The 23,886-nt window shown below is 40.0% G+C and overlaps 1 protein-coding gene across 7 annotated transcripts in view; it reads right to left on the minus strand.

The window, feature by feature from the left end:
* Positions 1-215: 215 nt before the first annotated feature.
* AHI1 (Abelson helper integration site 1) overlaps positions 216-23,886 on the minus strand; it is a 214,198-nt gene continuing 190,527 nt past the window's right edge. For 3 of the 7 annotated variants that reach the window (XM_040239288.1, XM_040239284.1, XM_040239289.1), the window contains 3 exons: positions 13,354-13,403; positions 5,846-5,994; positions 1,596-5,798 (listed from right to left, as the gene is read on the minus strand). In XM_040239288.1, the coding sequence (XP_040095222.1) occupies positions 5,743-5,798; positions 5,846-5,994; positions 13,354-13,403 (255 nt within the window). In that variant the 3' untranslated portion in view covers positions 1,596-5,742. The other 4 variants (XR_005720912.1, XM_040239286.1, XM_040239287.1 and 1 more) reach the window with 3 other exon arrangements.

Genomic DNA, 23,886 nt, shown 5'->3' on the forward strand with positions numbered 1-23,886 from the left:
TGTTTGTCATAATTGTTAGTTTGTCTTTAGATATTGCAATATAAAAATAATTCTTTGGTTTTCATATGAACGTTGGGCTCTCAGCAAATGTTAGGTCTTCTGACATATTATTTTATTATCATCTTGATTTAGAATCTTTTTGCAACTTGTTGAAATTCTTTGCAATTTGGTTAAACCCCAAATCAGAGAACCAACACTATCTCAAAACCATGAGCTAAAATTCCAGAGAGCCACATATTTTTATTTTTTAATTATCAAGTACATTCATAAGACAGAAAAAACAGGCTGATGCAAGGGTGATTTAGGCTGCCTGGGTCCAGCTGTACCTGAAGCAGAGACACATGCATCCAGAACAGGAGAGCTTGGTGCTATCAGAACACACTTCTGTGCTTATCGTCGAGGGCCCGAGTAGTTATCACTGCCACTCATCACTTCACCAGTGAACCCCCTGCCCCAAGTTCTGTACAGTGGGGACACATTTACCAATTTTCATACTTCTACAGCATGTGCAGGGGAAGAGTCAAATATATTTTTACTAGAAGTTTCTTCACATTGGGCATACATCTGGGGCAAATTTACACCTCAGCGCCCAACACTGTTTTTCTCACTTCTTATTTTAATGGAATCAGTTGTCTAATTTGGTAAATAAGTTTTCTAATTTTATATTAGTCTTGACCTTCTTGAGGTTAAATATTTATTGACAGACTTACAGTCACACAGTTGAAAAAGAAGAGCCAAGTAAAACACAAAGAGATGACATTTCCTATTTTATAACCTCACACTTCAAAATACATAGTCAAATATGACACTGTTACTCTGGAACTAAAGGAATAAATAATCCAATGTAAAAATTTAAAAACAAGTGTTAAGACTAAAATAAATATTAAAACAATTTAAGTCTACAAATCACTTACATGCTTCAACATGAAATGCCTTTTTTTTAAAAAAGTAAAAAAATATTTGGAAAACTGTTGCCAGTCTAGCCAAAAGTCACTTTTAGTTTATGTGTATCAATTATACATACGATTCATTCAAAACAAACACATTTGTTACCTTTTAATGTCTTTCTTATTTGGAACATTTTGAATATACAAAATCCTGAAGCTGCTTATCTTTATTTTAAATAAAGTTAAGTTTCAATATCATATATTTAAATTCTGAGCATAACATCACACATATAACCACATTACAGATATAATAATATTAAATGATTACTTAACAAACATTCTAGCAATACCAACACTTTTTCTTCGTATTTGCTGAGTATCAATTATAGTTTTTCTTTATTGATTTTCCAACAATGGTAATGTAATTTTGACACAATTACTAATAAACACAAGTGCCATTATTTTGATCAACAACAAACACGATGGTTTATAACAAGCTCAAAAGGCCACATTTATCTTTCCACCCATACCTCGCTTCTGATTTTTCTAGATTCTTTCATAAGGATAAACCGTAGTAGATCCTTTCTTCCTGGCCCTCTGAAATTTCTGAACTCTGAAGAGAAATTCCATTTGGTTTAATTTGTCACTTCCTTTCTATATATTTGGTTCTCTTCCTCTTCATTCTTCAACTCTTTACTAGGAGAAAATGACACACAACGTACTACATGAACTCAATGTCTTCTGATTACAATAATCTTGGCATGCCCAGGCAACAGCACAGGTAATAAAAGTGTGCAACACATACACGCGCACACACAACTAGAGGACCAAAATACTGATTTGTCTTCTTGAACATACTCCTAGTTTACCTTTTAGAATTAAAGTCTGGCTTGCCTCTTGTACAAACTGTGAAAGTCTTTCAGTATCATTAGCAGTTGCTTAAGGCCTGCTCCAGCACTGATCAGTTAATTTCAGCAAGAAAGAAATACATTTCTCAAATATATACAATAAGCATTGCAAACCCTGGGTAACTTCCAAAATTAAGTGCAGGCAATCAGAGTTTATGAAATTCTTCATTCACTGGAAAAAAAACTGTCATGGATGCTGCTTCAGGGTTAGTGACTGGAAAGCACATAGGCCATTTTATTAAACAGCACTCTTTCATTTAGTTCATGACTATGTCTACTTTTAGAAGTGGGTTAACTATTACAGTTTTTCCAATAAACCCCAAAATGGCATGTGTCATTTTTGATTGAGCAAGATAGTGATGGTTAACTATATATCTAGATGCAGCTTTGAACTAAAACAAATTATACTATTAATAAAAATCCAGAACCAACAGGCAGATGAAACAAGAAGTTGCTTCTTTAGAGGCCATGTGGTAAGTATACCATGATTACAGGGTGATAAACGAGGGATTGAACCTGAAATTTTTTTAATGCAATTGTTCATGTATCAGTAATGAGTATCTGGACTTACAAAAAATTGTTTTGTCTTCCAAGCAGAAACGGCTTAACATTTAGTTGCTCTCAGGAGACAAACTTCAATCTAAGGATGATGGCCAACTGCTTAGGTGTGGTCAATTCCATTGATCACTCCCGAGAAAAGCAGAGGCTAGAGCATTACGTTGGAAAAAAGGATGCGCTAATAACCATTGCTGAACCCTAACCAGAAGGATTAGGGAACATCTGTGCCTTTAAGGTCAGGCCCAATCTTTTATTTTTATTTTTTTTAATTTATTTTATTGAAACATAGTTGATTTACTATGTTGTGTTAATTTCTGCTATACAGTAAAGTGATTCAGTTATACACACACACACACACACACACATATATTCTTTTTCATATTCTTTTCCATTACAGTTTATGGCCCAATCTTAAATAAATGGCTGTACTACCCTTTCATATGAAAAACATTTACACGAGGGGGAAAAACCCTTTGTCAGTCCTTGTTTCCTGATTTTAAATTTGCCAAATTAGCACTATGTATAGAAGCCCTGAAATGTTTCCAGTGAACATGCTCACAAATGGAACTGAGGTAGAGTTTAAACTGGTGCAGGTATGGTGTGCCAAGGTACAATCTCACCAGGGGCGAAAAAGGGTATCATTCTGTCCTGGTGGGTATACAGGTACAGTACGTAAGGCTTGCCTCAGATTAGGGTCTGATAACAAGGGCTGAGGCTCAAATGGAGGCTGAGCACAAGTCACCCAGGGACCCTATAAACATCTGTAAGGAACAGTGAGAGAGGTAAAGGATCTCAGAGGGGTAACGAGGCAAAACAGAGTGAGAGGAGGAGTTTATGATACCGGCAGGACAAAAACGAGGAAGAAAAACAGAAAAGGGAAGTGGGGAAGACAACAGCTGGAAATGAGAGAGCTGGATGCTGCGTACGATGGGACAAGACTGCATGGTGAGAAATTATAAATAGAGGAGCCAGGAAGACCCTCAGGAGATGGAACCTGAGGAGACACTGAACTAGAATAAGCTAAAGTAGGCAGTGAAGACAGCACACTTATGTGAAATGACTCAGATTAAGAAGAGGAAGGAACACTGAATAGAGAATGTCAAAGACTCTATGAAAGGGAGCAAGGGGACAGAATAAAAGGAAAAGGGGAGGACAGAGTCAGGGGCACACCCTGGACAAATAACAGGGCACCAGCAAGGGGGCCTCAGCAGCACGAGGCTGGCTGCTGACGGCACAGGGACTGAGCGCCTGGGAGACGGCGGAGGCCTGCTGCCAAGGGGCTAGATGCCATCTCACCAAGACACTGGAACGAATGCGAACCCGGGCTTTCTCTGCGCATCCCCTCATTAAGGAACCCCATAACGTAACAGAGGGAGAGCAACAAAGCGAGGGCCTTTTAAAAGCAAATCATATGAAAAGAGAAAGGAAGATTTCATAGCAGGGTTTTAAAAATGAACAGGAAACCAGGTCAGTCTTTGTGTGTATGTTATGAAAAATAAGATTCATAAAAATACTGCACCCTATTCCACAAGAAATTCAATCCAGTGAGTATTCCCCAAAGGTTTGTTGTGTGGCTAGACACCAGGAGAATTACTGGGGGGAGAAAATGTGAGCATATTATAGCCCCTGCCTTGAAGTATTGGGTTAAACCCAAATAGACTTTTTGGCCAACCAAATATTACCATTTAATCAGAGCATTGTGTAACAGAAATAACTCTGAACTCAGAGCCAGAAGATCGAGTCCTAGTTCAGGCACTTTTAAACTCTGGATCTGAGACCTTAATTTCTTTACATGTAGAAAGAAAGGGCTGTATTAGAAAATTTCTGAAACTATTTTTGTTTTAAAAGAAATGATCAAGTAGTATATATAACAAAATATGCTGAGTAGAAAAATCAGAAAATACACACAGTAAAATGAAGGATAAAAAAATCACTACAGTTCCATCATTTAGAGATAACCACTCACATTTGTTGATGTATATTGTCCCATATTTTATGTATGTTACATAAAAATTATTTTATAATCATTTTTAACTTACAAATTTATCATCAATCTGTCCATGTCTATGAAAATACTTCTATATTTTTACTATTGTAATAGTCACATGGTATTCTATTTCATAGTCAATCCTTTATTCATAGAAATTGATTTTTTCCCTTCCATTTTGAAAACTTGAAGGAGTAGCCTTTTAATTAAACCTCTACATATACACTTAAATACTTTCCTACAGTAAATTCCTAGAGGTAGAACTGTCAGGTCAAAACATATGAACAATTTGAAAACTTAAGAAAAAGCTATACCCTACAAAGGATTATTTTAATACTATTACCAGCAGTATATGAGAAAACCCACTTCCCCACACTCTCATCAACACAAGGCTGTGTAAGCCTGAAGCTTGCTGCCATTTCATGAAGGAAAAATACCATCTCATTTACTGATTTAATTTCTATTATTTTGATCACTGGAATTGGACATATTTCAGATTTTCACTGATATATATATCAGTGAAATATAGGGTCACAAGGAGTCAGACACGACTGAGTGACTTCACAATCAATATCCCTTTAAGAATGTTCTATGTATCCTATGGGTCAGTTCTCCTATTGATAATCTTTTCCCTGTTGATTTTTTACAGCTTTATAGGCTGAGGATATTAACCCTTTGTCATACATTTTGTGAAATTCTTCCTGATCCCAGGTCACTGGTTGTTTACAGCTTCTGCTTATGCATTTTTTTCTCTTTGACATAAATGATTTTAAAGGTTCCGTTATTTAGATCTAAAAACCTGTTTCAAAATATGTTTTCTAATTCTGATATCAATAATAAAAAGTCATTCCTTAACACTCATGATCCTACAATTATTGATTTATAAGCTTTCTGTATGATGAGAAAAGTAATGTGATAGAGCTTAACATTTCACTTTTAGCAGCCAAACTTCTCTTGTACTAATAGAGAAAACAGAGGTCACCTTCTTTAGAAAGTCCTTTCCTGTCCTTCTTCATCTCTCACCAGAAAACATCATCGTGTCCCACTCACCTCTCTCAGTGGAAAAAGTAGTCCTGCCTTCTTGTCTCAAATTCTCCTCTTTAGTTCTTCCCCTTATCCTATATGTTGACCGGCTCTTCTCAAGGGACTATTGGCTCTGGGTTTATAAATATTCTTGTAATTCCCTCCGATATAAAGATTTTCTCTATATCCTGTGTTTTCTACTACCTACTGTTCAGCCTTTTCTTTCAAGTCCAACGTTTGGGAGAAGTGCCCTCTTCTGACAGGTCTTCTCCCCGTGGGCTGGAGACAACCTGTCTCACGTTCCAGGATTCTCATTCAAAGCCTTCCTCTCCCAGGCCACAGCCTCTTGGCCGCCAAACCCAAAGGCATTTTTCAGTCCCTATTTGCTTCTGCTCTCTTTGATATGTGGCCTTGTTGACTGTGCCTTTCCTAAACCTTCCTGTGGACTCCGTGACGTGACTCTCTCCTGGTTTTTCCTAAACCTTCCTGTGGACTCCGTGATGTGACTCTCTCCTGGTTTCCTCTCACCTCGATGAGGGTGACTTTCTGGCTGGTTTGCTCCATCTTCTTCCCCTGTATGTCCATGACATGTCCTCGGTCCTCCTGGCTCTGTTCTTTGACCCCCTCAGAACTACAGGAGGGGAAGAGTGGAGATAAGGAGCTAGTGAGAAAGCTGCTGCAACAGCTCAAATGGGGCGTTGATTCAGCGAAGTGGCAATGGGAATAAAAAGGGGAGATAAATGGGAGGATCTGAGAGAAAAATATTCAACAGACCACATGAGTGATTATATATGTGTCTGGGAAGCAAGGAGTTGCTGAAAATAATGTAGAGATTACAAACCTTAGCTGGTTGGGCTCCTTTTTCTACTGTATGAAGGGACAAGAATAAAATAAAACCTATTTATCTCAGAAAAATATTAGCTGCCTTGGAAAAACCAGAAAATTTATCAAATTGTGTGTGTGTGTGTGTGTGTGTGTGTGTAAAAGTTTAGGAGATCCCTTAGTGACAAAGAAGGGATGAAGAAGTTTACGTAAAGAAAACAGTGATATCCCAACCTGTATTTCAAATGGAATGCAGTGTTTCAAATGGTTTTGTATTAACAGTAACACAGAAGACGAATATTTTATGAATGCATATATAGTAATGCAAATTATGTTAGAGAAAAGAAAATACAGAAATCATGAAAAAAGGGAAATTCAAAGAATGGAAGGCAGTCTCTCCTCTCTAGGATGTCCAGGAATGGTGGTAGACATCGTGAAAGAAAGTGAAGGTGAAAGTCACTCAGTTGTGTCTGACTCTTTGCAATCCCATGGGATGTAGTCCATGGAATTCTCCAGGCCAGAATACCGGAGTGGGTAGCTTTTCCCTTCTCCAGGGGATATTCCCAACCCAGGGATTGAACCCAGGTATCCCGCATTGCAGGCAGATTCTTTACCAGCTGTACCACAAGGGAACCCCAAGAATACTGGAGTGGGTAGCCTATCCCTTCTCCAGCAGATCTTCCCAACTCAGGGATCAAACCAGAAGCATTGCAGGCTTCTTTACCAACTGAGCTATCAGAGAAGACATCATGACAGAGCTCAAAAACGGTACGAGAATTTAAAAATGAGGCAATAAAGAGGACTGAACAGTGACTGCTGTGGGACTGAATTGTGTCTTTCACAGGGTGAAGCCCCCAAAGTTAATACATCTTACATAGGAGGTCGGGCCTTTAAGAAGTAATTAAAGTTATATGAGGTCATAAGGGTGAGGCCCTGAGCCACAGAATGGTGTCCTTATAAAAGGAGGAAGAGACACCAGAGAGCTCTTTCTCTCCACACACACACACAGAGGAAAGGCCATGTGAGGACACGGCAAGGAGTTGGCCGCCTGCAAGCCAGGAAGAGAGGACTCACCAGCACTCTGCCCTGTTGGAACCTTGATCTTGAATTCCCAGCCTTCAGAACTATGAGAAAATACATTTACATTGTTTAAGCCACCAAGTCTCTGGTATTGTTACAGCAGCTAGAGAAATCTACAGGGAGACGTGTAAGTTAAAGGGCTTCTCAGCAAGCACAGTGGTAAAGAATCCACCTGCCAATGCAGGAGGATGTGGTTTGATCCCTGGGTCAGGAAGACCCCTTGGAGGAGGGCATAGTGGAGGAGGGCATAGGCAACCACCACTCCAGTCCTCTTGCCTGGAAAATTCCATGGACAAATGAACCTGGTGGGCTATGATCCTTGGGGTCACAAAGAGTCAGACATGACTGAGCACACACATATGTAAATGAAGTGAAGTCAGAAGACTGAGAAGGAAAAGATAAGAAGTCACAAAGATAAAAGAACAAATAGAGCACATTTAGAAAGTAGGAGAAGGAAATGGCAACCCACTCCAATATTTTTGCCTGGGAAATCCCGCCTGGAAAATCCCATGGATGGAGGAGCCTGGTAGGCTGCAGTCCATGGGGTCGCTAAGAGACTGAGCGACTTCACTTTTACTTTTCACTTTCATGCACTGGAGAAGGAAATGGCAACCCACTCCAGTGTTCTTGCCTGGAGAATCCCAGGGACGGGGAGCCTAGTGGGCTGCCGTCTATGGGGTCGCACAGAGTCGGACACAACTGAAGCGACTTAGCAGCAGAAAGTAGGAAAATGAGGAGACAGAAAGGAAAGGTGGAGCTCTGACCCAAAAAGCACCGATAGCTTACTATCTTCAGGGAACCTACACTCTAGCGTCACAGAAAAAACTCAAATGTCTGTGATGCCAGGGTGATAAGGAGAACGAAGGAAGCAGCCCAGGAATGACACAACAGGGCTCGGTAAACTGGAGAGTGGATGGCTCATCTCAGGGAGGCAACCACTATCCCAGTACCAGGGGAGGAAAGCCCGGGAAGAAGTGGAGCTGTGGTCCAGAGATTCAAAAGAAATATGACACAGTGGACCTGGATTGTATCTTGCTAGCAGTTGTTTTTCTGTCTTTTAAATATTATTTTAAAAATTGTTTAAAACATTTTTTTTTAATATTGTTGCTCTGTGCATTTCCCTACCCCACTTTGTTCCAGTCACAGGGTACCCTGCTGGCTTCCGGGTATTCCAGGCACCTCCATGCAATTGCGCCTTAGTTCCTGCCCCTCTTCTGATTTCCAGGTCCTTTTCTTTTTGGTTCACCTTGTCTCTATATGGTTTTTAAGACTTAAATGCTCTTACATCTTTGGCTTTTCCTAACCACGGCAGAAAAATCAGACTGAGTAATCTTTTCCACCTTTTTTTCCTTATAATGTACATACAATCTAACAGAAAGCTGCCCTGAAAAATACAACATTTGGACTTCTGCTTGCCTCCAAGATGGAGTAACACGGACCAAGTAAACTGCTCACCTAAAACAACTACAAATATTCGATAAAACATATGAAACCATTTTCAAGACATTGAACCATAGGCAACAAAAGAAAGTGCTAACAAAGAAATGGAAAATAAATGAGATCAGCCCTGTGATCGCCTAGCTTACTGCCTTGAGAGTTTCCAGGCTACAGCACAGGGAGATGAAAATGGTGTGGCACATGCCGGACTCCCTGAATGAGGGCTAGGAGTCTGAGGAGACCAGGAAGGCTATAGTTCACAGACTGCCACAGAGGAGAGAGTGGGAGAACGTGAAGACTTGCAAGGGTCAGGGTCCCGTACGAATATTCAGCAGAGTACAGGTGAACGTATACATCTGAGGACATGTCCTGAGGCCAGGGACAGTACCTACTTCCATCAGCCAGGATGGAAAATCTCACAACTCAGAAAGCATTAGGTAGAATATCTAAAAGGGATTTTTATCAGTGGTGAGGAATAAACAGTCCAAGACTAAACACTGTTCAAGTCCCACCTAACAAATCTAGCTAAAAAGAAGCACAACTTAAAATTATCAGAAATAAAGATCAGAGTGGAAATCAGTGAAACAGAAAATAGATAAACAATAAAGAGAAATCAATGGAAAAAAGCTTGTTATTTTCAAAAAAATTTGCCAGGCCAACTGGGGAAACCACAGTAAAGAAATATATTATCAACACCAGGAATTAAAGAGGCAACATTATTACAGATTCTATTCATATTAAAAAGACAATAAGGGGATATTATGAATACTTTATGTCAATAAATTCAATCACTTGCATAAAATAGAGAAGTACTGTGAAAGACACAGATTATCAATGCCTATATAAGAAGAAAAGAAAAGGCAGAGGAACCAGAGATCAAATTGCCAACATTCGTTGGATTATAGAGAAAGCAAGGGAATTTCAGAAAGACATCTACTTTTGCTTCATTGACTACACTAAAGCCTCTGACTGTGTGGATCACAACAAATTTTGGAAAATCTTAAAGAGATGGGAATACTAGACCACCTTGTCTCCTGAGAAATCTGTATGTAGGTCAAGAAGCAACAGTTAGAACTGGACACGGAACAACGGACTGGTTCAAAATTGGGAAAGGAGTACATCAAGGCTGTATATTGTCACCCTGCTTACTTAATTTGTATGCAGAGTACATCATGTGAATTGCCAGGCTGGATGAATCACAAACTGGAATCAAGATTGCTGGGAGAAGATACGCAGATGGTATCATTCTAATGGCAGAGATGAGCGTGAAAGAGGAGAGTGAAAAAACTGGCTTAAAACTTAACATGCAAAAAACTAAGATCACGGCATCCAGTCCCATCACTTCATGGCAAATAGAAAGGGAAAAAGTGGAAGCAGTGACAGATTTTATCTTCTTGGGCTCCAAAATCACTGTGGATGGTGACTGCAGTCATGCAATTAAAAGATGTTTGCTTCTTAGAAGAAAAGCTATGACAAACCTAGACAGTGTATTAAAAAGCAGAGATATTACTTTGCTGATATAGGTCCATACAGTCAAAGCTATGGTTTTTCCAGTAGTCATGTATGGATGTAAGAGTTGAGTTGGACCACAAAGAAGGATGAGCACCATAGAACTGATGCATTTGAATTGTGGTGCTGGGACTCTTGAGAGTCCCTTGGACTGCAAGGAGATCAAACCAGTCAATCCTAAGGGATATCAACCCTGAATATTCATTGGAAGGATTGGTGTTGAAGCTGAAGCTCCAACACCTTGGCCACTTGATGTGAAGAGCCTGCTCACTGGAAAAGATCCTGATGCTGGGAAAAACTGAGGGAAGGAGAAGAGGGCAACAGAAGATGAGATGGTTGGACAGCATCACTGACTCAAAGGACATGAGTTTGAACAAACTCTAGGAGACAGGGAAGGACAGAGAAGCCTGGAGTGCTGCAGTCCATGCATTCGCAAAGAGTTGGACGTGACTTAGCAACGAAACAACAGCAATATAAGAACTATATAATCTTAATGGCCGCACTTGCATTAGACAAATTGAACTTGTAGTTTAAAATCTTCTACTCCAGGCCCTAGATAGCTTTACTAGTAAGTCTACTAAACATCTGAAGAAGAAAGAGTTACATCAGCAAAAACAGTGGTAGAAGGACTTCTGAAAAATTTCTCCTCCAAATAAGCTATGGGAAAACTGGCAAAAATGGTTTTTTTAAATTTAACTTTAAAAAATTTTGGAAATTAGCCAATAGCTTGTAGTAACCTGGAGAATGTTTATTCAAGAATGGTTGACACTTGGTAAGAATTAATTTCTTCTCATGAAAAGAAGAAGAAATTGAAGGAGTTTGGAATGTGGTGATTATAAAGATGGAAAAATATATAGTGGAGGAGAGATTGGATAATCAGAGTTAATACTTATGACTACGTTATATTAAGAAGAGATTTCATTTATTCATTCAGTTCACATATGAGTGTTGACAAATAAAGGCCTTTAATATTACTGATTATCTAAATTAAATTCTCTCTGATCAAAGCTGTTAATGAAGTAAAATATTCTATGTTTCAAAAGAAACCCCCAAACTCAATATAAGACACATTAGCAACTAGGGAACACTAATATTATTTAAAGATTAAAACATATTTGTAGAAGCTTCATAAAAAACTGACTTGGGCAGCAGATAAACTCATCATAGACACATGAGATACAAAAGGTAAAAGTTTAAGATTTTCAAGAAAAAGGCTTAAAATTAACCTATACAATTTCTTCTTAGTATCAAGAGTGTAGCTTTAACTAAAATGTGTAAAGATTGTTTGCACAGAAGTGACTGACATTTCTTAAAAAAGTTTTTTTTAAGTATAAATGAGACAAGAAATTCAAGTGGAAAGTGGTGAGAGGCAGTCCTACGTGGCTCATTTACATAGCCTGGTCAATCAGCTAATAAGCACATGTAAGGAACTGAATGGCAACACTGCAAAGAAACAAAAAAAATTAACTTCTATCCATTTACTTGAGTACAATGGACTCATTTAAGTAAATTAGAGAAATAAAGAAATGACGTTGTTACATACTGGGCTATAGCATTTCCATCTTCAAGTCGCCTACAGTTTTGAAATCATGAGAAATGTATCTTAATTAATCCTTACTTCTAAGAAATTATGAGTATAGGGAAAGCCCAAAGGCCTTAGATGAACCTGAGCATTGAGACATAACTGAACTTCTCTGAAGATTTATTTTCAGAAGCTTGTTAAGTACTCTGTGTTCAAAAAGAGAAGCCAAGCTACCCTGACATGCTGGGATGCTTTTTGAGGCTTTTTTGAATTTTCATCCGGAGAGCACTGTGTGGCATCTTCACATCATCTGAAGACATGTATCCAAAGTGATCAGAGGGAGGACAGAATCTTTCATTCACATCTTAGGTAAAAGTTCTAAAGTATTTTATAAAACATGTTCAGAGACAGCACTGTTCCCATAATGTATTCAAATATGATCACTTCTGGTTGTTGAAACCGAGTTTTTGTCTGTACTGATCCAGCATATTTTTTCCTATATGTGATCTGTCACTGAGTTTACACTCCTCAGAGTCGGTTATTATCTCATCAACTATTACGTAAACTTTCAATTATTCAGAGATTGGTACTGAAAACATACCTTGCAGATACAATGAAACACCAAAAACAGAAAGACCTGGAACGTGTGTTTGTGTCATGTGACAGGCAGAGTGAATTATGGGAAGAACACAGATTAGGAAACAGAGGATCTTTGTACTGGGACCGGGTCTGCCTCTTCCTACCTCTGAGGCCATGTTCCTCCACATGCAGAGGAGGGGTAAGAGTAATGGTCTGCAGGGAAAGGCGGAGACTCAAATGTGATGATGAGTGTGCTCTGAAGCAACACAGGGCTTCATATATGATATATAATGATATATAGTCCTAGATGGCTTCCCAGGTGGAGCTAGTGGTAAAGAAGCTGCCTGCCAATGCAGGAGGACCAAGTCGCTTCAGTCATGTCTGACCCTGTGCGACCCCATGGACTACAGCCCACCAGGCTCCTCTGTCCATGGGATTTCCCAGGCAAGAATACTGGAGTGGGTTTAGCAGGGTTAACCTGAATAAATGTTTTCCTGAGGACACTCAGTAGGGATTCCCTGTGTGTATGTGTGTGGAATTTTGTACCCAGATGTGGGAATGGTGATGTGGGATGGGAGGGCATGGGAGATATCTGAGCTGTTCAAGGTTGTTACATTCAGGTGACAGTTTGCTGGTGATGTATGAATATGAAGTTTTGGCTTCAAATTAGGTACAATATGCTCTGCAATGATAAAAACTGAGACGTACTTTGCAAAGGTTTTCAATATTTTTTTGAGGTAAAAGAGGTTTTCCATTTGTGTATTAAGTAATGTATTAATAGCAAGTACCAAAAAAAATACAAAAACTTCCTAGAGATTTTTAAAAATAAACACTTTAAAAACTGCTCAAATACTTAAGGCATTTGTAAGAAATATACAAGGATAATGTCCTAGGTATTAGCCTTTATACATTAATGCCTTGAAATGGGTGTTTCGTAACTTTTGTAGTGTGGTGCTATGAAGAGAGAAATGGAGAAACTGTCCTTAAAAGAAACACCAACTATTTATCACTGCAAATTATTTAGGAGGAAAAGCTGCTTACTGTGCCATAGACTCTGAGCTCAGTCTGAAATCCTGGGACTTGAATGACTGCTGTGAAAGAAAAACAAAGAGTAAGTCACAAATCACAGAAGATAACACTGGCAATATTCACATGCTGAAAACCCACCAACTGGCTGAATGAGTAGAGAGCAGGCCTGTTCTGAGCACAAGTGTCTTATCAGCATAACGTACTCACTCCCATAGAAAACCAAGGAAACAGCTCTTCAGATTGGTTAAGCACTCTCTGTAAATGAAGTGAGCTTTTAGGTGTGTGTCAAAAAGTCAGCTGTGAATCAGCCTAAATTAAGTCAGTAATGCTGTTATATTACTCAAGTTATGCGTTTACCTTTCACCATTGCATCTTTCCTTTGTAATCTTCCCACTACACTCTATATTTTCATGAAGCCACACACTGAACTATGTGTAAAATTCTCAATCTGCAAGCTCTTTAAATCTTCTACAAACTTTGCTCAGTCTGTTTTATTAATGGCACCTCCATGAGGAAATCAAATAAGCACTTTGAATGGTACCAGAGTACACACTGAGAGTTAGAGGGTTCCTCTGCTTGTCTGTTCTTAGTTGCTCAGTTGTATCCAACTCTTTGTGACCCCATTAACTGTAGCCTGCCAGGTTCCTCTGTCCATGGAATTCTCCAGGCAAGAATATTAGAGTGGGTAGCCTTTCACTTCTTCAGGGGACCTTCCCGATCCTGGGATTGAACCCGGGTCTCCTGCATTGCAGGCAGATTCTTTACCACCTGAGCCACCAGGGAAGCCCCATTCCAAATCAAAGTATACTGTGGAGCAATGGTGTTTGATATGAGACAGTATTTTAGAAATCAATTCAATGTTGCCATAAAACAGACTTGGAAATTTTATTTAGAGATAATCACATGTTATGGAAATGATCTACTTAAACTTCACGTAGAAAATATAAATGTTTCTGTGTTAAAGCTTTGAATTACGTATGAATGAAAGAGATATACCATAACTACCTAATTAAATTCTTAAAAGTCCAGAAAACAAAAAAAACCAAAATGAAGTGAAAGGAAAGGGGTAAAACTTTCTGTTTCAGTCTTAACTTCTTTGAGTAACTACTGCTTTCCCAGGCTTATCTCTACTGAAACTTGCTTTGCCTTTTTAGATTTCCTCCTTCACAATCAGATTTCAGCAAGATTTGGCACTGAACACCTTTAAACAAGTATTACTTTTCTTATCATAAAGATTTCAAGAGGATTTTGTACTTTTCTGGACCATAATAATGTGATATTATTGCTGGCTATATAGCTTTAAATCAACCACGTAATAAAAGCAGGAGTTAAAGGACAAGGAGCCTTGGTGGTGAAAGGTGGATGCTGTAGTGTTTTAAAGAACATCAAAAGAGCCAATCTTTTATTTTTCTCAACTATTTGAAGATAATCCGACTCAGTTAAAATGTGTTTGGGAAAAAAGGTACAAGTACACAGAAAATTTAAATTCAATGACAAATGCAGATTGCAGAATAGTCTACCTGCCCTCAAGCCAACCCATCAAGAAGAAAACTATCAAAACCTCACAGAAAGCATCAATTATAACCTAATTGTTTCAGTTTTTTCTCAGGCTTAAGGAATAAATTCCAAACAGTGCAATCAAATTCATGGTAAGAGGCTTCTTTTACATGGTCTAAGTATTACTTCTATCTCTATGCAAGAGTAACATCTTAAATAAATCTACATATATACAGTTGTCCCTTAGTATCTGAGGGGGATTGATTTCAGGACACTCTACCCCCCAGATACCAAAAGCTACAGATCCTAAAAGTGCCTTATATAATGGTGTAGTATTTGCATATAACCTAACAACCTCCTGTATACTTAAACTCATCTCTAGATTACTTATAAATACCTGCTGCTGCTGCTAAGTCACTTCAGTCGTGTCTGACTCTGTGTGACCCCATAGATGGCAGCCCACCAGGCTCCCCCACTTCTGGGATTCTCCAGGCAAGAACACTGGAGTGGGTTGCCATTTCCTTCTCCAATGCATGAAAGTGAAAAGTGAAAGTGAAGTCACTCAGTCATGTCCGACTCTTCTCGACCCCATGGACTGCAGCCCACCAGGCTCCTCTGTCCATGGGATTTTCCAGGCAAGAGTACTGGAGAGGGTTGCCATTGCCTTCTCCATATAAATAACTAATAAGAAATAAATGCTACGTAAATAGTTGTAAATACAATGTAAATGCTAAGTAAATGGGTGCCAGTGTGGCAAATTCATTTTGCTTTTATGGAACTTTCTGGAATTTTTTCCCATGTAATTGTGAACCATGATTGGTTGACTCTCTAGATGCAGAACCTGTGGGTAAGGAAGGCTGACTGTGTACATGAAACGTTGTAAAACCAGGGGATAAAAAAAAAAAAAAAAAAACCCAAATCATGGCTCTAATCAGAATTTGAGCCTACTCCAGAGATTGAGGGAAGAGAGGTCAGACTGAATTATCCATCACTGTCAAGTCAGTGTTACTTTTCCTTGTGTGCTGTGACCCTGACAAACGAGTAACAACATATGGCCACACGCAGGTCTTAGCAAACCTGTTTTTAATAGACTTTTCCTATGAAATGGGTGCTGTGATGTCCTCAGAATCTGTCTGAAGCAGGTTAAGCATGTCCTTGCCCTGATTCCTACTGTATTACTACATTAGTATAGTGGGCACATCCTGGGTTCAAATTCCACGAACAACAAATCAGTAGGGGATCCACATTGTAAAGTTTTAACACTGATTTGTAAAAGGACACTTATTTAATTAGGACCCAAACTTCACTTCTAAACACCTTTACTCACTCATTCCTTGGTCTCAGCACCAGCATGCCATATGGGTAGTTATTCATGGAGGCAAAAGGAGGGGGAAGAAGGAGGTGTCTCTGTGAGCTGTTTTGTTTTACTTTGTCTTTAAACGAAAATGCCCCCAAAGCTATGAGACAATCAGCCCATAAACACCGCCAACCATCAAGGCCAAGGAGCATGACTGCCCTTCTTTCCCTCCTGTCCACTCATACCTCTCACCAGTCTGGGGACTTAATTTCCTCTTCATGGATACCCTTGATATGGAGAGGAGGGGATGAAGAGAGGAAGATGAGCAAAGCAGAGGAGATGAATGAAAGGATCAGAATCTATAGACTCTTGCTTCCCAAACCCTCAGGATTTCTAGTGATGCTCGTAAATTTAGATGCAGTGAGACAAACATGAAAGGAATGATTAATGGAATGATTTTCAGTGCCTCCCTTGATTACACGGAGATTTACCGAGGAGAAGCAACTCATAAAAAATTGTGCAAAAGAGAAATAGGCCATGCAAACAACTCACCCAAATATTTTTATAAACTTGAAGAATGAATGTAAAATTAAGTAGATATTTGATCAATGTTTGTTGCAGTAGCACACCAGCTTTAAATAAGCCAATTTATGATACAATATAGCTTTATTTTTATGTGCTATTTATATACCTCCTGATAGCTACCTTTTCCAAAGAATTAATAACAGCAATTTCTTTTTATACTCACTTTGTAGGAATTTTTTTTTTTAAGTTTTGTTTTTGTTAAGTCTTTACTCAATTTGTTACAATATAGCTTCTCTTTTATGTTTTGATTTTTTGGCTACAAAGCATGTGGAATCTTAGCTCCTTGACCAGGGATCAAACTTGCAGTCCCTGCATTGGAAGGTGAAGTCTTAACCCCTGGACTGCCAGGGAAGTCTCCAGGAATTTTTTTTAAAAGAGGAAGAAAGCCCAACAACTAGGGCTGTTGGTTAAATTATAATCTTGATTCTGTCCTTAACTCTATGTGGCCCAGGGAAACCACTTAACTTCTCCTGAGGTCTGTTTCCTACTTGAAAAAGCACAGAAGGTGCTCAGAATAAAAGCATGAACTATCATAGCACCATTCTTGCATTTTAAAGATGAGGAAATGGAGGCCCAGAGTCACCTGGATTATAGAAGTAGCCTGAAGGTTATAATCCAGTATTCAAACTGATTTAACAGTTTAGTTTAACAGCTAAGCTCTTTTTCAATACAATTTTGTTTGAAAGCCTCACATACAAACACTTAAACACCTAGAATTTCTCTAGGTGAATTGAGGTTTGGAGGCCAGGGAAACCTTGCCTCCCTAGATCGACTGTCCAGAGTCTGGAGGAACAGGGCTCTACAGAGAGAGTTTACAAACTGCTCAACTAGACAAGCTCTTTCAGGTTTTCTCTACTGCTTACTCCTTGGAAGAAAAGTTATGACCAACCTAGATAGCATATTCAAAAGCAGAGACATTACTTTGCCAACAAAAGTCTGTCTAGTCAAGGCTATAGTTTTTCCAGTAGTCATGTATGGATGTGAGAGTTGGACTGTGAAGAAGGCTGAGTGCCGAAGAATTGATGCTTTTGAACTGTGGTGTTGGAGAAGACTCTTGAGAATCCCTTGGACTGCAAGGAGATCCAACCAGTCCATTCTAAAGGAGATCAGTCCTGGATGTTCTTTGGGAGGAATAATGCTAAAGTTGAAACTCCAGTACTTTGGCCACCTCATGCGAACAGTTGACTCATTGGAAAAGACTCTGATGCTGGGAGGGATTGAGGGCAGGAGGAGAAGGGGACGACCGAGGATGAGATGGCTGGATGGTATCACCGACTCGATAGACATGAGTCTGAGTGAACTCCGGGAGTTGGTGATGGACAGGGAAACCTAGCGTGCCGAAATTCATGGGGTTGAAAAGAGTCGGACACGACTGAGTAACTGAACGGAACTGAACTGAAGTTGTGTTTGGATGGAGGGGGGCATACTTTTTTATGATTTTAAATATTCATATAAGTTTGCTGTTGATTCTTTGATTTTAGAATTTTTTATTGGTTCTATGAGCTGTATTTGGCACTCAATCTTCCAATTATGCTTTTCCTTAAGCATAAAATATTCCTTTGTATTAAGATGTTGTTTCTAGTATGTTGTTGTTTAGTTGTTAAGTCGTGTCTGACCCTTTTGCGATCCCATGGACTGTAGCCTGCCAGGCTCCTCTGTTCATGGGATTTTCCAGGCCAGAATACTGGAGTGGGTTGCCATTTCCTTCTCCAGGGGATTTTCCCGACCCAGGGATCAAACCCAGGTCTGCTACACTGGCAGGCAGATTCTTTACCACTGAGCCACCAGGGAAGCCCCTTCTAGAAGTATATATATAAAAAAGTGAAAGCCTTCATCTTGATTCATGATTTGTAGTTTTTGGATACTAATTATGCCAGGTAGGAAAAACAAATATTGAGTTGGCCAAAAAATTTGGGCTTTTTTGTAAGATGTTATGCCAAATACTTAACAGAGTGCTACTCTAGGGGCAAGGAGTATGCTACACACCCTGGAGATGCAAAGCTAAGCAGGTTCTAATAACTTACACTCTAACAGGGAAACGCATGGAGATAAGCAATGAGGCAGAAGAAGATCCACATTACGATAAAAAGAAATGTGCAGATATAAAGGAACAGAAGCCCTGAATTGCAACTGAAGGCTTCAGAGGAGCATTCTCAGAGGAGGAAACATTTAGCCTAACTCCCACGGAATAAATTGAAAGTGTGATCATTGGAGTGGCGCAAAAACTATACAGTTGGAGAAACTGGGGTAAGCAGAGGCTGGAGTCTTTGTGTGTGCAAGGCAGTGTACTCAAGGAGGATGATTTGGGAGATGAGGAAAAACTGGTCAGAACGTCTATTCAAATGTTGAAGGATGAGAGCTAGATTAAAACTTATGATATTTGGACTTTAAAGGCAAATAGAGGACCAACTAAGATTTCTGAGCTGATAAACCACATGACTCGACTTCTATATTAGGAACAGAAAAGAGTGTACTTCCGGTAGGCAGGTGAACAGTGCAGTAAAGACTGGGATATGGGAGCTGGTGACCTCCCCAGGCAGGGGTTGGGGGTATTTCCCGTCATCCTTCCCAGGCTCCTCTCCTGCAGTGTGCACTTTAAAATAACTGGCACCTCTTCACACTTCCTAGTCTTTGTCCTTTCCTTCCGTATACTCCTCTGTTCCCATGGATTCAACCCATATGTTTATGCCAAGTTTTAAATCAATACGCTGAACCTCAATCTTCAATTTTCTTCAAAATGGTTTGGCAGTTTCATTAGTTTTCAGCAAAGAAAGATACGCTTGGAACCATACATCTGCCTCAGAACTATCTCGCCAATCTGAGTTCTCAGCCATCTCTGCTGCACTGGCCGCTGCACAGGCACTAACACCTTGTGCCTCTCACAGTGAAGCCCCCTTTGGTTCTCACATATAGAGGTGGTCACCTCAGAAACTTACATTGTTCCTTTTCCTTCATATGGACTTTGTCACCACATCCGACTTTCTCATTATGTTTGGTCTGGATTGCTACAACAGCTTCTCTTGGTCTTATACAGTACTGCTTTTATTTTCCTTCTAGAATGACTTTTTGAAAGAACTGACTTGACCATGCCATCCGCCATGTTTTAAATCTTTCAGTGGCTCACTAGCGCCTTCAGGATCACATCCAGCTCCTTCACATGCCATATAAGGATCTTCTTGATCCTGTCTCCTTATGCAGGTTCAGCTCTACCTGTTTTTAAAGCTGTAGCCTAGGCTCCAGCCATGATGAAATATTTGTGACAGCCTGTGTGTCATGCCTTAGTATTTGTTCAGTCTGCCTGGAATGCCCTTTCTCCCATAAAACTCAATTTAGAAATCAACCCTATTGGAAAGCATTTCCTGACCTCATTAAGCTTAGGTCAGGGGCCAGTTCTATTTATTTTCCTGCATTACATATAGAAATTTATCAAAACACTTAAGACTACTATGCTGCAAAAATCCCTGATGTTTGACTATTTGTTCTTTCAAGAGAGAGAACTCCTTACTTAAAGGTGAAGGTAGATGACAATTCCACTGACACACTGGAGGAGAGAGGAAAAAATTGGGCTTTTAAAAATGCATTTGGTTTTGGGCATATTGGACCAGAGATTCCAGAATGATATCTAAGTGAATGAATCTGCAGGCCAGAATACTGGAATGGGTAGACCTTCCCTTCTCCAGGGGATCTTCCTGGCTATACCCCAATACAAGATTAAAAGTTTACTTAAAAAATAAAAAAATAAAACATTCTGCTCCAGGAAAAAAAAAAAAAAAAACTATTTGAAATTATAGAGGTAGAGGATAATCGAGAAAGAAATATTAGAGAAAAAAAAGATGCAGCATATATATCTTCATGAAGGCTTGTATTATGGTGTCAAGCAAAGTTAGAGAATGAGAGACAAACAGAGGAGAGGTAAGCGCACTGTTACAAACATTAAGGAAACAGAAAAAAAAGCAGAGGTGTTAATGACCCAGGATGCTGGCCTATGCATTTCATTACATGGCCTGTAAACTGCTGAAAATGATTCTTCCCTCCATCCTGCGCTTTATCCCGAGTCTCTTTCCCTTGTGACCAGCTGGTTTTTCAGTTTCTCTGAGGAGCACTTTTGACCACTTGAGGGCTTCTGCACAAGCTGCTTCTAATGCCTCAAATGTATCCTCCTGGTCTCCCCGCCTCCGCCCTTCATAAAAACTAACCCATCCACTTCTCACCACAAGGCCTCACAGCTTCCCTTCAGTCCTTTCACTGCTTATGTTTAGTTTTATGACTCATTAATTACAGTTACTTTCACTCATCAGGCTGTAAGTTCTGTAAGGTGAGGGACCTTTTCTGTTTAATTCACCACTACACTACCCAGACTACATTCTACCACAGTTCCGCGGGACAACAGCAGGCATTCAATGTATGTGTGTTAAATGAATAAGCATCACAGACTCCAGAGGGGTGGAGGGATGAGGATGCGGATCATTGGCTGAGTGAGGGCCAGAAGAATGTGGGAGGGAAAATGACCCAAAATACAAGTGGAGAGGTCGGCCGTAGAAAGGAGGGCACACCTTTCTTTGAGACCTGAAAGACGCTAGGGAAGGAAGGGGAAGTAACAGAAACACACAACACACAGAAAGCACAAAATCAGCCTGTTTTAAGAGTCTGAGGAGTGTGGACCTTATTTTGACCAGGCTCTGTAAAGAATGGGGTAGGGAGTCAGGAAGAACAAAAAGACAATCAAGACCACAGGTCTCACTCAGGCTGGGAATCAAATATGATACAGAGATAACCACCACAGTTAAGTGCTGTTCTTTAGCAGTGATGAGATTCCAGAGTAGAAGTGAAAGAAACGGACAACTGGTTTACTCTCAGGGCTGGGGACTGGGAAGCCCTGTATGCCAAGTCACACACTTGGAGAGCCATTTATGTGTATGACATCAAACTGCTAAATGACTGCTGCTTTCATGCATCTATTTCCTGGTGGTCTAAGAGCTGGTCTGGGGAAAGTGAAAACTGGCGGCAGGGGCTTTCCTGGTGGCTCAGTGGTAAAGAATCCGCCTGCCAATGCAGGAGACCCTGGTTCGATCCCTGGTCCAGGAAGAGCCCACGTGCTGTGAAGCAACTAAGTCTCTGAGCCACAAGCAGTGAGCCTGTGCTCTAGAGTCTGGAAGCCGCAACTACTGAGCGCCTATGTTGCAACTACTAAAGCCCAAGTGCCTAGAGCCCGTGCTCTGCAACAAGAGAACCCAAGCAACGAGAAGCCCATACACCACAACCAGAGAAAAAACCCCTATCACTGCAATTGGAGAAAAACCTCGAGAAGCAAAGAAGACCCGGCACAGCCAAAAGTAAATAAAATTAAACAAACAAACAAACAAAAAACCAATGGCAGATAACCAAGAAGGCAGGAAACATCAGAATGCCACCTCTTCCCTCTTAAAAAAAATTCTGCAAACTAAAGAATCATTTGAGTCAGCCACTGCCTCTTTGGGGACTGAACTATTTCCTAGATGAGTGATGTGGGAAGGAAGCTGGGAGACTGAGGGAGACATGGCATTTTATCAAGCCCACTGCAGCCCTCTGCACACTGCTGACCATCTGCTCATGAGCAACATCATCACTGCTGATGTTCGACAGGGTCAGGTCTGATTTGGAAGATTAATACATCTCAGTATTACATCTCAGTACAGCCACTCCTCTTTATCTGATCCTTCATTCAATAAGCATTTATTGAATACCTGCTTTGTGCTAGATGCTGGGAATTCAATTTTAAATAAGTCACAGTCCCTGCCTTCAAGGAACTTTTAGCTCTTTTATTTACATCCATAAGGGAAGACAAGAATAGAAGACAAAAGTCAGACACTTGAGCCATGCTGGAGTTGTAGGTTACATTTTTCTGTTTGACCCTATGCTTGACCTTTTCTGTCTCTATCTTTATTATAAAGATTAACAGGTTTTATAAAATGACTGTGTACTTTTAGCAGCTTCCCTGGTGCTCAGTGGTAAAAGAATCAGCCTGCAATGCAGGAGATGCCAGAGTCGTGGGTTTGATCCCTGGGTAGGGAAGATTCCCTGGAGAAGGGCATGGCAACCCACTCCAGTATTCTTGCCTGAAAAATCCCATGGACAGAGGAGCCTGGCAAGCTACGGTTCATATGGTCGCAAAGAGTCTGAAGCGACTGAGTTAGTACTTTTACTAAAGTTTCAAAATACAGCTAATCCTCATTATTTGTGGATCCCTATTTGCAAATTTTCCTACTCGCTAAAATTTATTTGTAATCTCCAAATCGACCTGTGTGGTGCTTCTGCCGTTGAATACATGCATTGGTGCAGAGTGGTGATACACGTGAGCTGCCCAGCGCACATGTTCCAGATGAGGGAGGACCATTGGAACCTCCTGATGCCTTGGCACGTTTCTAATGCTCTGACTTATTGCATCAGTTCTCATACAGAAAACAAGTGTCCTTTTCCTGATCTATTTAGTGACATGTTTTTCACATTTTTGTGCTTTTTGTTGGTGATTCTGCCATTTTAAAGGAACCCTAAGCCTATTGTTGCAGTGCTGACCCACGTGACTAAGTGCAAGAGGGCTGAGGTGCTTCACAGATAAACCTTGTGCACTAGTTAGGCTTTGTTCAGGTGCAAGTTGTACTCCATGAGTTCAATTTTAACGCCTTGACTATATTAGATAAAGTGTTTTTAGACCGACATACATATAAAACAAGGTTATGTACTGGTGGGTTGATGAAAATCTTGTGACCAGAGGCTCTCAAGAACCTAATCCTGCATTTGCTCTAGGAGCGCTGGTTTAGAATTCAGTAATTCAGTGTTCATGGTGAATTTATAGAACATAAGCACTGTAAATGAGGAGAACTGACTGTATAGTTTCCAGCATGGCTTCTGTGCACCCACCAGATTACTATTTTACTAGTCTTAGTTGCTACCTTTCATAATCTTATCCCTTGACAAATGTATGAAGTTTTGGAGAGCTCTGTCTCAATCAAATCATAATCATTCATTGAGAATATCTTACATGTACAGTACTAAGATGGGGACTTTGGGAGGAATACAAATGTTGGGAAGTTGATTCCCATTAGTTTCACATGGCTGTGTGTAAGGGCTTATAGACTCCTTCTATTCAGTCAGGTCAACTGGAAGTTTATACCCCGAGGTCAAAGAGC

This window comes from Oryx dammah, unplaced genomic scaffold (genome assembly GCF_014754425.2).
Source record: "Oryx dammah isolate SB20612 unplaced genomic scaffold, SCBI_Odam_1.1 HiC_scaffold_4, whole genome shotgun sequence".
NCBI classification, from domain to species: domain Eukaryota; kingdom Metazoa; phylum Chordata; class Mammalia; order Artiodactyla; family Bovidae; genus Oryx; species Oryx dammah.